Source organism: Rhagoletis zephyria, unplaced genomic scaffold (assembly GCF_001687245.7).
Source record: "Rhagoletis zephyria isolate East Lansing unplaced genomic scaffold, Rhagoletis_zephyria_1.1 Rzeph_scaffold_00613, whole genome shotgun sequence".
NCBI lineage: Eukaryota > Metazoa > Arthropoda > Insecta > Diptera > Tephritidae > Rhagoletis > Rhagoletis zephyria.
In genome coordinates this window covers 22,241-38,337 of record NW_016157697.1, presented here as the reverse complement: position 1 = coordinate 38,337, position 16,097 = coordinate 22,241, and the positions used below count along the sequence as shown (strand labels likewise).

The window sequence follows — 16,097 nt, the reverse complement described above, 5'->3', positions numbered from 1 at the left end:
TTTTTTATATGGAGAATATAAGCGACACCTTCAACAAAAAATGTTTTTAAAAATCAATGGTAAGTCCTAGCTTCCTCAGACTTGCAGTTAGCTGTACTAAAATTGAATGGGCTAAAAAACTGCATACTCAACTTTTTTCTATAGAGTGTAATTAAAAAGCGCAATATTTTAATGGAAATTTGCAGAATTTACTTTAATTTATAAGGTTACGAACTTGAGTTTTGGTTGTAGAATAAACCATATTTAAAAAAAAAGTAAGCGAAAAATAAAATATTTAAACAACAGTTGCCCGTATTGCAAAATGAACTCTTTGTAATTAAACTTTATTTCATGACTATAATTAGAGGAAGGGGATAAATTTCCATTTCGCCGGCCTGTGATATTGTTTTTTTTTTTTAGTAATTAAATTAAGTGAACACCCCCATTCCCAGCTATGTACTCACCTCTGCATGTTGCGTTGCCGGTGTGAAGTATGGATCTTTATCGTTGCTATTGTTTATGTTAACCGTGAGTGTTGTAGTTCCCGAAAGACTAGGTGTGCCCATATCGGTTGCCAGCACTTCGATTTGATAAGTATTACGACGATCATAGTCCAATTTGCGTGAAACAAAAACATCACCGGTGTGCTCATCTATGCGAAAATCATTAAAACTGCCATGTTCAATGCGATATCTGAGCGTGAAAATATAACAAATAGAGTTTTAAGTTGAATTAGGACATTGAAAGTACTTGTTTCGATGTAAGTGAATTTCATTTCATTTCATCTATGAAATTCACATAAATTTAACAAGTACTAATTCAGTAAATGATGATATATAGAAAAACTGTATAACTTTATGCGAGCAATTATTTATCTCCGAAAATATTCGTATAAGGTTGCCACCTATTCGGGGTTAGTTTCAAACTAAATAACACTTCATAATATGCATATCGAATGCAAAGTGTTTTGTAGACCTCTAATTTAGAAAAGTTTTTGAATATAGGGTTGCCATCTATTTGCAATCGAATATTCATAAATTTTTTATTTTATTTTTTTTAAATTATGATGCAATATTACTTGTTACGGATGGTGAAAGAAAGCTCCAAAACAATGCTTGGCATATCTAGTAAATGTTGTCCCTTAAGATAATAGTGTAAGGTTATTTTCGATTTTACAAAACTTGACTAAAATAGCTTAATATGGATTTCAAAGGTATTTTTGAGAACTGGAATTAATTTATATATTCCTTGAGGGTTGCCAGATTTTTTAATACTAATTTTTGTCTTAGATGCTAATTTCAACGAGCCTTTTTTTGTAACTAGATATACATGTATGCATGTATACGCAGTAAATTTGCACTCAAAATATGTACTCTTCAACCTGGCGCATTTCTTACAAGGGTTGCCCGCTTATTTTCAATATGAAATATTTTTTTAAATTCAATTAGATTCAAAAAGTAAATTTTGTTTTTTTTTTTAAATTATTTTTGTAGAATTCTGAGGTAATTACTCGGCAAAATTTTGTTTGTTAATTAACATTATTTAAAATTTTTTGTTTTTTTTTAGTTTTGGTTCACTGAATACTGAGATACTTCTAATGCTAAAATATTAACGCATTGATAATAATTTTTTATCAACATAATTTTCATTTAAAAAATTACATAACAAATATTTTTAAATTAAAGCTATCCAATTGACCTTTATTTGATACCCCAATCTTGGAAACTTTAAAAAGTGTATGCATTCCGATCAGGGCAAATATCTTAAAATCAAATTTCAATTACTCCACCAAACTCTATCAACTTTTAGTTGTCTTCAAAAAAGCTTCCTACCTAATTTCCGCATTTTTCCCCGAATCCAAATCCTCTGCTTGCAGCTTCTCTACGCTTGTGCCAATCTCCGAATTCTCCTCCACCATCGCCGAGTACTCTTCAGCCAGAAAACGCGGTGCATGATTATTCACATCGCGCACCGTTATATTTACACCGCAATTGGTGGTGAAGACACCATCATTCGCCTCCACCGTAAATACCAAATAGTCGCGCTTCAGGTGTGTCACATCCAATGTCGCATTCGAACGCACAGTTATCTGACCGGAACGATTGTCGATGGAAAAAATGCTTGCGATTTGCTCATCACCAATAATGCGATAGTTAATGTCGGAAATCGTATCGGCATCGCGCGCCTTCACCACCAACGGTGAGTCAAACACGTGTGCACCTTCATCGACTGCGGCGCGATACAATGGACTCTCGCACACTGGCGGCGAATCGTTAGCGTCGGTTACTGAAATACGCAATGCCACGACGGATGTTTGGCCTTGACCGCCGTCGTCGGTTGCCTGCACGCAGAATGGATGAATGGAAAAAAAGTGAAAACGAAATTAAATTCAAAACATAGTAGCATGAGCAAGTGGAAGACAAACTTGAAATTTAAAAACAAATTGCAAATTATTTTCAAATAACAACCACAAACTTGGCCGGCCTGCAACCAGAGCCCCGCGGACCCTGTTACGGCAACAAAATCAAAAAAAAAAATATATGCAATAACAGAAGCGTGCTGGCTGTCTGTCACTCACTTTGTATGACAAAAAGTACGTGGTCTCCGTTTCGTAGTCGAGGCACGTACGCGGCACCTCAGCGCCTACGAAGTCAGCTTGTGCTGTTGTCGGTCGAGTGGAGGCGTGTGTTGCGCTAGTCGCCAACGTTTGCGACCAGTGGGATGGTACTGTTGCCGCTGCTGGTGCTGACGCAGTTGCCGTTTCGCTAATGACATCGTTAATGCTGCTGCGTCCTTCCGCCTGTGTTACGACTGTATACTCTACCGTTGGTTCTGTGTTGATTTCCAATGCATTGAACAGCGCAGCAGCAGGCGGTTCATTATCCTCCACCGATGACGATAAAGATGAGGATGGCACCAAATGACTGTAGTTATCCGTATCCAAGAGCGACAGTAGCGACGCATAGTCGGCCGTTTCGATTTGGTGTGCGTGCGCGTCACGTCGTTGACGCCCAACATGCCGCCCGTCCCCACCACCACCACCAGCACCAGCACCCCCACTGGCTGCCGCATTACAATCGGCCAAAGTTATTACACCCGTTTGCTCATTAACGTGAAACAATTCTGCACCGGTGCCCGAAAGACTATAGCGTATGCCAGCATCACCGTACTGTCCTGAATCCACATCCTTTGCGGTGATGCTGGTTATATATTGCCCGGACAATGCTGCTTCTGACACACTTGCCGAATATGACTCATGCTCGAAAATTGGTTTATTATCATTTGCATCCAGTACGGTTATTGTGATGGTGGCAGTTGAAGATAACTTCGGATTGGTATCTGTCTCCTCTGCAATGACAAGCACGATGAATTTACGCTGATTGGGATTCTCATAGTCGAGTGTGCCATTGCCAACGCGAATATTGACTTGCGAGAAACCGTTCACGAATTTCGGCTCCACTTCGAATACGCCAGACACATCGTCCAAACGTAGCGAGAATTTCGAATTGATGCCAACATCACGATCCGTCACATTCATGTCGAGTGCGAGTGGCGTACCGGGTGCGGTATTTTCTTGCAAGGATACTTCATACTCTTTCTTGTTGAAAGTGGGTGGTGAATCGTTGACATCACGTATGGTTACAGTGGCTTGGGCGGTGGTGCTTGTAAGTGGATCACTACTGGCTGCGCCGTTGAGAAGTTCACGGGCCTGGAAGAGAAAATATGGCGAAAAAAAATGTTTTTTTAAAGTTCGGATTCCGGGGAAAAAATGTGTTCCTATCCAAAATCTAAACGGTTTCGGTTCGGTTATGGTAATCCTTTCTCCTTACTAATATACTAAATGTGAAAGTGAGCTTGTTTGTTTGTTATCCTTTGCGGTTTAACTACTCAAGCGATCATCATGAAATTTTGCACACTCGTGTTGTATAGCCCAACTTAAAACATAAGTTAGCTTTTATATTGATTGGAAACGGAGGCTTGGCACCTCCCATACAAACGAACTTTTTCATACTGCATATCTCGGGAAGTATATGTGCTAGATTACTGGAATTTTGTATAGAGATATGTATATAAAATTCCATACGCATGTAGGAGGGCTGCCACCTGTTAAAAAATTTGAAATAAACTTGAAGGGTTGCCACCAGCTTGAAAAATCAACTTCACCTTGAATTATGGGAATTGGCTAATTCAAATACATACTACATACATATGCGTATATTACCTTATGGGTGTCAGACGAAAGAGGGAGGGAGAGAGAGAAGGTTGCCACCCTTTTAAACAGTTAAATTCAACCCAATTAACAATTTAAATGAATTATTACAATATGGGTATCAATGGCAATGGTTTAGATAAGGCTTCACTTCTGTAACCAGTTTAAAAACTCAAATTGGGCTTGAATTCTGGGAATAAGTTAATTGAAAATGTATCGCAAGACGTTTAAGAAAGTTTTCGTTTGCCAATATTTTTTTTTTTTTGGTTTTGAGTTTATTGAAATAAATACACCTACAATACACTCAGCTAACTGGGTGAGGTTGAAAAAATTTCGGGGTTCAGTTCAAAAGTATTTACTTATTAATTTTCTGTTTAAATGCCGATGCTGCTATCAAAATTTAAATGTTTGAGATAAAAATAAATTCTTCTATGGAAAGAAAACTCAAATATCCTTAAATCAATGCAGGAAAACTGATCTACTTGTGCTTCTTTTTATACAGCACAAAATTTGGCGGTGCTCGAACATAAACCTAAGAGGGGAGTCACTCTTAAATTTTATACTTAACAAATATTTGGGTGTTTGTTATCACGCTTTTGTAACCGCTATCAGGGATGATTTCCTTAATCAGATCCTAGCCACTTCGGATCCGATTTCCCGGGCTTCTTCCTAGATCACCGGTTCACCAAATTTTCCATGAAAGAAGCCCATACTATAAATGATCCTTACGGAAATTTGAGGAAAATAAACTGGGATTTGTACTCCAAGGCCAACACGCATTTGCGTCGGCTCTCTTCCAGAAGCAATAGCGAGTGGAGGGAAGCTTTCAGAAAATTCAATGAACAAGTTAGTTGCAATGGGGGCCATTGAGAGCTCCGGTTTGTTAATTTTGCACATGAGCAAGAGCAAGCCACATCAACATCAATATCAAATCAAGCGGGTAATCGCATTAATCCCATGGGTCTAATTTTTTCTCACGCCGAGAACCCGTCACCGTCAACGTTCTATCATCGCTTTTGTCTTTCCGTAACAATGAGAACTCGTAAATAAAAATTGGTCAAGAGATGTCGGATGTATTGAAGTTTTCATAAAAATCAGAAGCCACGTGTTAAGCTAAAATGGTTTAACGAAAGTGCATATTGACGACATAAGGAAATGTCTTTTCCATGTATTTTGAAAATATGGACAGATTTTTTAGTAAATTTTGATAGAGACTACATAAGTCAATTCGTCTATCACTAATGGTATTCACTATAAGTATTCAAAGCTGTTTGATTATCTGGTTACTCTACTATGTGATTATATTTTTATTCCCTTAAAAACAATGAAATATTCCAGAAGACCAGTTAAGCTTATAGCCAGAAAGGTGAGGGCACCTACGACGAAAAACACAATGTTTAAAAGTATTTTCAACGCGTTCTAGCCCACAAAACACACATTGATTTGAGACGTAATCTTTTGGTGAACCTTCAACGGGCCAAATTGGGAAAGTAACAGTTTTTAACTTAAATCTTATAAAATTCGAATCCGCACAATATGTAATGGTTTTCTACTTACCCTAACAGTAAGCGTTATCAGGCCGGTACTATCGGGAAGAGCCTCGCGATCCAATGGTTTTGCTGTACGCAATTCACCACTTCTCTCATCCAGCAAGAAATAGTCCATGGGGTCTGAAAGGACAAGCAAGAAAAGGAAGTTACGTAAGTGTGTGTGCACATTAGGATAGTAAAAAAAAAGTTAAGTCGGAGTTTTAATGCTCTCACCCCCTAGGTTCGTGCTACATCGAAAAAACTATACCACTATTTTTTTACGAAATCAAAAAAATATTTAGACGTCGCTCAAAGCGCTGAAAGTTTTCCATATATTTTATATGGGAAAAAAACATCTATTCGTAGAAAAGGTATAGAATTCCGCGATCGGAAAACTCTGGTTCTTTTCAGGAGACTTCCAATAATAACACCCAATTATTTATTTAACCCATTTTCAATCTTTGAGCAACATTAAAAAAATCAACAAACCTTCCTAAAAAGTTCGAGCTTTTTAATTAGATCTCTAGGAAATATTTAGATTTTCCAAATTTAGGGTCGTTTCCTCAAGTAGGTTTTAAAACTTATCTGCCCTGTAAACATAAATTTTGAACTGAAAAAATGGGTTTGAGTGGCAGATAAATTTTAACTTGAGAAATTGGCACTTAGTTTGATAAATGGAAAGTTTAAAGTAGCTGGGAGTTACCGTTGATTTTTGGCAATTTTTTTGTTAAATGTTTTGTACTTTGTATGGAAGAAAATTACTGACCATCGTCAATAAAAACAACTGCCAAAAATCAACGGCAAGTCACAGCTGCCTTAAATTTGCACTTCAATATAGAAAATTTGAATGGACTACACAAAACTGCATACCCTAAATATTTCTTAGAGATCTAAGTAAAAAGCTTGAAATTTTTACAAAAGCTTGTTGATTTTTTTTAAATGTGGCAAAAAAATTTAAACTTTCTTTTATGCGGTTTTTTGTTAAAAAATAAAATGTATTTTTGTGAACATATAATTAAAATTAAAAAATAATAAAATAAAATTTGGCAAGGTGCGAGTTATGGTGAGGGCATAGAAATTCCGCCTTTTTCACATGCATTTTTGGACCACCTTAATGTACATACATAGATGAAAGGAGATGCGGATAAAAAAGTGCCTGAACGAACAAGAAGAAATAAATTCTTATACAAATTAAATATCAATTTGTTTTTTTTTTTGTTGCTGCCACTTAAGTTTTCTTCGCGGCAATAGCTTCATTTGTAATGTATTCGTTTGTATAACTGCATTGTAACAACTTAATAAGTTTCTGTGTAATTGCGGAAATGCGCTTGCATTCTTCTGTTAATGAAAGCTCTCGCACACACACACACACACACACATACACGCCCGCAATCAAATACACCACGTACAAATGCAATGAATCTTCTTTTCCGCGCTCAATAATTTATCAGATAATTGCGTAAAAAGCTTCATCCATTAATCAACTTAATTATTGCACTTACTCGTTAACAAATCGTAAACGATTTTTCTCGGTTCGCCTGTGTCACCATCGCGTGCCTGCACCTTCAGCACCAACGTGCCAATGGGACTATCCTCGTCGATGACCGCCGACAAGGAGCCTTGAAATACAGGCGGCTTATCCTGTACATCCTTAACGCGTACTTCGAAATTCGTTTGTGATTTATGTACGCCATCCTAACGAGCGGCAAGGAATGTAAGAAAATGTTCGAGAGCGAGAGAAATCAAAGAGAGAACGAAAAAAGTATAAAGAAAAAATTATTAAGTAAACGCTTAATTGAACATTAAAAAGTCAGTTGCCAATTGGTAATAAAAGTACAACATTCCGCCCACCTATCTACACCGGCCGCTTTGTATAAACATATGTAAGTATGTACATAGTATATGCTTACCGTTGCTTCAATTTGAAAGTGATAAATCATGCGTTGATTATAATTCAGCGTATCATTTAGCACCACTGCTGCCTTCAGTACGGTCGGCTCGCGTGATAGCGGCTCCAAGCGGAATCTGTGTGGGCGTTTAATAAAAGCATCGGTAAGAAGTGGTTGAAATTTATAAAAAATATAAACAAGATATAAAAAGAACCGTATTTTTTTTTTTTAATTTCCTTCAAGCATTGTATACACTGTTTGCACGTTACATTCACACTGCATACACTTACTTGTTGCATGCCTCCGGACTCTGTTCCTGTGGCAGGCATTTTAAGTCGAGACTCTCGCCGATGGTATCGCGGTCTGTGACAAGTATTTGATTGAAAATTGTTGTGCCAATGGCGGCATCTTCATTGACATCTGTTTCGTAGGGTGTCTGTGTGGAGAGAAAGGGGAATGATTAAAAACATATTAGATAATAAAAGAATACTAGTCGTTAAGATACATATGTACAAAAGCAATGGAATAACTTGGATAAGAACCTAAAGAAATTTAAAATTTTTTAACCGGCTTCAAAAAAGTATGTTTGTTACCAGATATTTATGAACCACGCGAATCGTTTTCGATAATTTTTTATCGGAAAGTATAGCCTGCGTATAATCCTGAAATAGTGCTATACTATTCCCGAAGTGGCAATGAAAAAGTCTTGTACTGCTCCCGACAAAATTAGTAAAATAAAAGAAAATCAATATTTAATTTCTAACCCAATCTACTTATGCAACTGAATCGCTAACTTCACATTCACCTGGTACTATTTAGGACTAACTGTTTCCAAACAAAAGGGTAAAATTTAAATTTCCCAATACAACTTACATTCTGAAACTCCGGTGGATTATCATTTTCATCTAGCACAATTATAGTAATTGGCACTTGTACAATATTGTCTTGATCAGATTCACCATCTGGATTGACCTGATCTCGTATTGTGACATGAAATAATAGGCTATCCTTTTCCTCGCGATCTAATGGCTTAATTAGTTTTATTATACCCGTAATGGGATCCACTTCAAAGTGTTCCGAACCGATTGCACCAAATGTGACATTGCTGCCTTCCGGATCATAGCCCTGCAGCTGAGCCACGACTGTGCCAACGGCTGCATTCTCCTCGAGCACAATATTATTGAGTACTTGAGTGAAAACTGGCGGGCGATTTGTTTCGGCTGTGAAAGAGAGGAAAATTATATACGTTAGGTTAAAGATTTGTAGTGGAAAAACAAACAAAAAAATTAAAGAGGAGCTAAGCTAAGCGTGATTGGTTCAAAATGTGCGGTTTATTGTGCAATATTAAAATTTACTTACAGCTGACTAACGGTACGATGCTGACGAGCGCGAACAACAGCAGCTGGTAGTGCGTGTGCGATAATTTTAATCTAGCCATTGTGTTGGTGCTGCAAAAATGAAAAGAATGTGATATTGTATAAGCAAATTGTATAATAAATAAAGTGAAAGGAAGTGTTTCTTCTTGGTTTGGGAAAAAATCAAAATACATATGTATGTATATGTATTTATTTACTTAGCTTTTGTTAAATTAAAGTTTACAATTTATGCCGTATTTTTTTTACAAATTTGTGGTGCTCAAAGGGTTAAGCTTTTCTATTGAAAAGTCTCAAGTGATTTTGACGGTATGCGAGTTGAACAAAAAAAAAGAAAAAAATATTTTAAAAACAGTATAAACAAGTAAAGAAGTATAAGTTCGTATTAAATATCGTTTTTTTTCAACTTTCTGTAAGCAAACCGTTTCGATAATCAATTAATTAATAAGTTAAATAAAATATTACAACAGTGCCGATGTTAAAAGAAGGTGTTCCAAAGAGATCTATTTTGAAATAATTTTAAAGAAGGTTACCACTTGCTCAAAAAATTAAATCAATTTAATGAAAGTTAAATGAAATATTTGTATACATGTATAAAGAGAGGAAGCTTTAAGAAAACTTAATTTCGAAGACAATTTTTAAACAATCAATTCAACAAAAAGTTTAAGAAAGCTTCATTTCGAAAATTTTTTGAAGTTGGATGCCACCTGGTTGGAAAATATTGTAATATAGGTTTCAAACAAGAGATTGTAAAGAAAACTTTGTGTATTGATTTTTGATGAAGGTTGCCAGCTGTTTAAAAATTCAATATTAATTCAATTAACAAGTTAAGTGAAACATTTTAATATGGGTGTCAAAGGAAAGATTAAAAATAATCTTTTTTACCGAAAATGTTTTTGAAAAGGGTTGTCATCTGTTTAGTAATTCAAAATCTATTTGGTAAGTTAAATACGATATTTCAATAAGGTTGTCGAAATAGTTAAATTTAATTTAATGCTATTTCCCAAATGTTCACCTAAATAGAATTGTTTTCGTAATATAGCTCTCTTAGGGCCAATTTCAGATGAATATTTAAATGGCACTTAAGTTTAATTTTAAATTGTTCTTTAAATGTTGTTAAGCTTTTGTTGGACTTCAAATCACCTTTATTTCAATATCCTACACAACACAAGTAGCAACACTGTTACTGGTTCCTTGATATTGTTTTTGCATATGTTTGTTTGTTTACATTTTGTGCTGAACAGCTGATTGTTGTTTTGCAAGATTGATAAAACCACTTATCTACTAATCTTGGTTGTTTGGTACAAGCACAGGGTTGCATATCTCATATTTAAATAGCCAATATTGGCCATTTAAGTGCAGAATAAATGTATGATCTAAACATAAATTTTTGAATTAATCAACAATCTCTACTTAAATAGGCCATCTTTGTCACTCTGGGCCTTTTGTTTGCCAGCCATATGTAATATTGCGTGAAATTGATTTTCCATTTCAAACGGGTGGCAACCCTGTTCAATATATTATTGTAGTATTTCATTAATGCTACTGATTAAATTTAATTACACCTTCAAACAGGTGGCCACTGGTTTCAAAACATTTTCGAAATGAAGCTTTCGTAAACATCTTTCGTTCGACATGCACGTTGTAATACTTAACTTAATTCAACTTTTAAATAGGTGGGAACGCTCCTTACAAATATCTTCGAAACAAAGCTTTCCTATAACTCTTTCGATTACCATCCATATTGTAATACTGTACTCAACTTAATAATTAAATTGAATTGGGCTTTTAAAAAGGTGGCAATACTCTCCGAAATATTTTCAAAATAAAGTTCTCTTAAACATTAGTATCTCGTTTGACATTCACATTGTAATAATTTATTTATTTCTTATTAAAAAATGGGATGTGGCTTCAAAACAGATGGCAACTCTCTTTAAAATATTTTCTGAAACATTAGTTCTTCGTCTGCCACCCATATTGTAATACTACTTCATTTAACCTATTATTAAAATTGAATTTAACACTTTAAACAGGTGGCAACCCTCTCAAAAATGTATTCGAATCAAAGGTTTTTACATCCCGTTAGCTTGGCATCCATATTGTAAATTTTCGTTGAACTTATAATTTAAATTGAATTTAGTTTATTAGGCAGGTGGCAACCTTCAACAAATATTTTATATGTTAAGCTATGTGCGTTGCAAATTTTATTCAAATTCGTTTGGCTGTATATTTCGCTAGATATCTTATTTAATTTTTAGAAACTTTAAAAAGTGTATGCACTTCGAGCAGTCCTTGCTCACCCTGGTACTATGTAATATGATTGTTTAACAATTTAGCTGAAAAAGTTAATGAACGTCAAAAAGTTAATGACGGTGTCAAAATGTTAACAGTATACTCACAAAAAATTTAAATAATGCAACAAATATATATATACATGTGTAATGTGTATGAAGCATATGTATGTATGCATGTATATACATATGTTACACATGCATTGTCTGTTTGCTCGAAAGCCACACAAATTGGCGCCAAAGAACCTTCATGCAAAGCCATCAGCAACCACTGAATTTTTGCTTTCATCAAACCACTTAAACCTCATCACATACCCTCCGCACTCAACAAGCAACACCACTTGATTGCAGCCAAGCTTGCACGACTTCGCACGACATTAATTACAGCAATTTGTGCGCGGACGCACCATTCCAACTCATTCACGAGCACGCCTCCTCCCTCCGTAGCTCGCGCGATTCCCACTTAGAATCCCAAAACAAATATTCACTAAAAATTTAAAATAGTTTTTCGGCTTTTTAAGCTTCGAGTCTGAAGTTCGGGTGTGCACTAATTAATGCCACAGCGCGAAAAAGGCAACAGCGCAACGCTGCTGCAGCTACCCGAATTTTTGCGTTGGATTTTATTGCCTTGCGGGTGTTGGCACACAAAACAGAAATAAGCGCAGCACCAGCAGCTGTTGGAGCAAGAAACTGCAGATGTTGCTGCCGCACTGCCGCAGTGGAAAAGCAAACAAAGAAGTGATGCAGGCGCAAAAACTAAAAAAAAAAAAAAATAAAAGAGAAACTGAAAACGAAAAAGGCGAACAAAAAACTAACGTCAATGAGTGACTAACAAAAACATTCTCAACATTCAAACTTACAGTGGGGTAAATCGTGAATAAGGGTAAACAGCAAACATGCAAACACTACTGGGGCGCAATCGTAGTGCGGCACTAGCAACAACTTCATTAGCTGCATATAGCAACGCCGCCACCGGCAGCACCAACAGCGCGCGAGGACGACAGCAGGAAGTCAACTTTTGACGCACTTAAATCAAAACATCAACACGGCAAGCATTACTACGGTGACCATATTTTATTTATGCGAGCCGAATAGGGGACAAACAATAATTTTGCAAATTTTTTCCATAAAAGCTAACAGATCTTAATACTTTCTTTAATGCTCTTAGATGTATGCATTAGCCCTGAAACAGTATCCTTATAGTAAAATCACAAATTTTTTACGAGATTTTTACTCCAAAAAATTTCTTACAAAAGCTTCGGTAAATTTTAGTACGATAAAGTGCAAATTTAAGTAGCTAGGACTTACCGTTAGTTTTTGGCAATGTTTTTTTTTTGTCGACGGTGCTACGCATTTTTTTCATGCAAGGTTAGTATGCTCGACAATTTGTTGATAGGGAAGAAAATGAGCAGCACGTTGCCTTGCATTTTATTATACTAAATTTTAATATAAAACTGCAACCAAATTTTTTTCTAAAGGTTCTGATTAAAAAGTTTGAAATTTTGGTGAAAATTTGCCGAATTGATTCCAATAGTTTTTGCACAAAGTCGGATATTTCGCTTTACTTAAAAAATAGTAATAAACATTAAATAAACACAAGAAAAATAGCCGAACTTTGCTAAAATGTATAATTCAGACTGGTACATAGGCATTCCATTTTAATGAGCTTTTAAGGCGTCGAAATACCGAACCTCGAATACGGAACAAATACAGAACATTTGGCGTCCCGTATAAAATAAATTAATTGCCAGGACAATTGGTCAAAAAAATAGGACTGTCCCGTATAATACAGTACGGATGGTCACCGTAAACATAACCCGCCCGTCAAGCGGCTCCATCAGCTTCGTGAGCAGCGGTACTGCAGTTGAAAGCTGTTAAGTCGAGTGCGTCGGGTGGAGTGGAAAAACAAATAGCGTGAATTGTGCCTGCAAGCAAGCAACGAGTACGAGTGCGAGCATATATTTAGTAAGCGAGCGAGTGCGCAAAAAAGTCACTTGAGGGTGTGCAGCGAGCAAAATCAACTGAGTGCAGCATCAACAGTTGCAGTGGCAGTAATAGCAGCAACAAGAGAAATCACAAATAGCGACAGCGACACAGCAACGAAGCAACAGGACGGGTAACAGACAACACACTTGCACACTTGACGAGTTGAGTGTTGCAGCTTTGAAGCGCGTGTTGCCAAAGTGCCAAAAAGTAATGTTTACACCAACATTACTGCCAGCGGCAGTCAGCATCAGCCTGAAAAAAGCCGCCCTCCATCACACACCCGATCAATTAACTCTCTTCTTTAAGTGTTGATGTGGCATACGCGCTTATTGTGGTATGCAACAAGCGTTTGCTGTCTGTGTTTTTTTTACACATTTAGCAGGAGTTTTTGCTGCACAATTTCTCTATTGTTTTCCTTCTTTTTTTTTTTGCTTTTTTGATGCACAGCTGCTTTCCGCTTCTTATGTTTGTCTGTGTTTAAGTTTTTTCCTTATCATCGGTGCTTCCTTCCTTCCTTATTCTTCGCTTCATTTAGTTTACTTAAGTGTTTTACACTTGCAAGTTCACGCAATGTTTTTGTTGTTTACATATTCTACAGCTAAATTGAAAATATTAAAAAAAATAAAAATTGGCGTGAGTACTCATGGAATTTTATGTGTAAACATATGTGCACGGCTAGGAAAAGCATTCGGCGACTCAGTTACATATATAAATAAGTTAGGTTAAATATTAAACATTGATTTGATTTCATTTTATTCATACTGTCGGGACCAGTACACGACTTTTTCACAAGCACTTCGAGGATAGTTCTTCTAGTACTTTCGAAGTACCCCGAAATAGTCCCGAACTAGCCCCAAAATTGTCCTGAGAACTCTCGAAGTGGTTTTAAAAAGCTATGAACATATCCCGACAGGAACTTGAACTAGTCTTGAATCGGACCAGTTTTGCCACCCACATATTTTCCCTCCTACCAAAAAAACGTAGCAAAACGCCTTTGAGAGTACCAAGAAGATTTGTTTACAGTTATAAAAGACAAATGGGTTTTGCTTTGCATTTAATTTTTCAATAAAAAAAATTTAAACATAGATTAACTTTACTAAATTAATGATTGACAAAAATTACTTTAGCCTAAAATCACACAAATTAAGAGGAGCTACATTAATGGCAAAAAATATTGGCACAGAGAAATTTTCACAATGTCGTTATGCAAAATTTTTTATTATAATTTTCTCCGCTATTTTTTTTTATAAAAGTTTAGTTCATACTATAGCAGAAATCATAATTTATAAACTGTGTTCAAAACTCAGAAAAATTCAATTAATTCTCATGCAAAATTTAAATTTTTTTAAAAGAGATTTTTTAGAACTTTTTTGAATACGCAATTTTGTAGTACTCTTTGGCTTCATTGCATGCCTCACAAAAGGCCGAACCTTCTTTGGGAAGCCATGCAAATATGTAGATAGTTCAAAATAGCAAAAATACAGATATGTTATAAAAATACCTACGTCTCTGATACGAAAGTACCAAAATTTCTCAACGCTGAATCGGACGAGAAATGGTCCCTTACTAGTCCCAAAATGATTCAAAACAAGTCCCGAAATGTTACTGAAATAGTCCTCTACTAGTTCCGAAATCGTCCGAAAATATCTCTAAACCAAGCCCAAAATGTTCCTGACCTAGTCCTGTAAAACACCCGAACTAGTCCCGAAATAGTCCTCTAAGAGTCTTGAGCTAGTCTAAAATAGCCTCGAAATGGTCCGAAAATAGCGAAAATCCATGTTTTTCGCACCCAAAAAAAATGATTTATTTTTACACAAGGAGGAAAAACAAAAACTTGTATATATCCAAGATACCGGAACAGATTAAAAGCTGTTCAATATACATATAAAAAATATATATTTCTTGGCGCAGCAATGCAAGCCGTTACGCTAAATTTTTAATAAAAAATAGCTAAGCTACCTATCTCATAAAAAGGTTTTCATTTATCCTTTTTGCTGTCGAATATGTATTTCCTTCTCATTAAATACTTATATGCGACCTACTGAGTACTATATTGTATTTCAATACTTAAAATTAACGATGTGCTTGTAAAATAAATTCTTCGCCAATACGCACCACTACTACCATGTATTATCTTAAACACAGCAACATTTACCAAAACATGAGCAACTCAATTACACAAAAATTTTCACTAAATCCCACGTTTTAATGGCCAAACCAAAATGACGTTAGTTGCCATTGCGGTACGTGTAAAATACTAGTATGGAGTACATACGATGGACATACATAAGTTTGTATGTATATAGATAAGTATGCCAATTTTTTTTTGACTGCAACCTTTTTGGGAGCGAATTACCAGTTCACGCGCATAAATACATACATATGTATATAGTATGTAATAGAGATAAGCAAACATAAGCACTCTATATTTCGATACCATGCAGGAAAAATCAATGTACTTAAAGTGCATAACTAGATGGGTCGACTCTTTAACAGGGCAATTCTGGCAACTGTCTTTCGAGTCACCACAATCTCTTGTAAGACAAAAGTCTTTCAGAAGACAATTGTCAATTCTGGCAATATCTTTAAAGATTTTTCACAAGACTAATTGAAAGATCTGCAAACGAGAACGTCGTAGCGTTATGCGGTTTGCCTTTTAGAAATAAGTTTGTTAAAAATTAAATTTAATTAAAAGACATATACTTTAAAGGTTTTTTTACAATAAAAGGTAATAAACAAAATAACATTTAATAAAAAAAAAGAAAAAAATTAAAATGAAAATGAAAAAAATCGAAATAAAATTTTTTTTAATTAAATGATACAAAAATAAAAAAATTATT

The 16,097-nt window shown here is 35.6% G+C and overlaps 1 protein-coding gene across 2 annotated transcripts in view; it reads right to left on the bottom strand.

The window, feature by feature from the left end:
* The window catches only part of Cad87A (cadherin 87A), a 45,101-nt gene that overhangs the window by 16,254 nt on the left and 12,750 nt on the right, over window positions 1–16,097 (bottom strand). For both annotated transcript variants that reach the window (XM_017613106.1, XM_017613105.1), the window contains exons 2-10: window positions 8,967–9,055; window positions 8,481–8,827; window positions 7,898–8,043; window positions 7,629–7,743; window positions 7,221–7,413; window positions 5,747–5,859; window positions 2,558–3,688; window positions 1,812–2,320; window positions 444–672 (exon numbers count right to left, since the gene is read on the bottom strand). In XM_017613106.1, coding sequence (XP_017468595.1) covers window positions 444–672; window positions 1,812–2,320; window positions 2,558–3,688; window positions 5,747–5,859; window positions 7,221–7,413; window positions 7,629–7,743; window positions 7,898–8,043; window positions 8,481–8,827; window positions 8,967–9,045 — 2,862 coding nt within the window. In that variant the 5' untranslated portion in view covers window positions 9,046–9,055. The remainder of the gene's footprint in view (window positions 1–443; window positions 673–1,811; window positions 2,321–2,557; window positions 3,689–5,746; window positions 5,860–7,220; window positions 7,414–7,628; window positions 7,744–7,897; window positions 8,044–8,480; window positions 8,828–8,966; window positions 9,056–16,097) is intronic.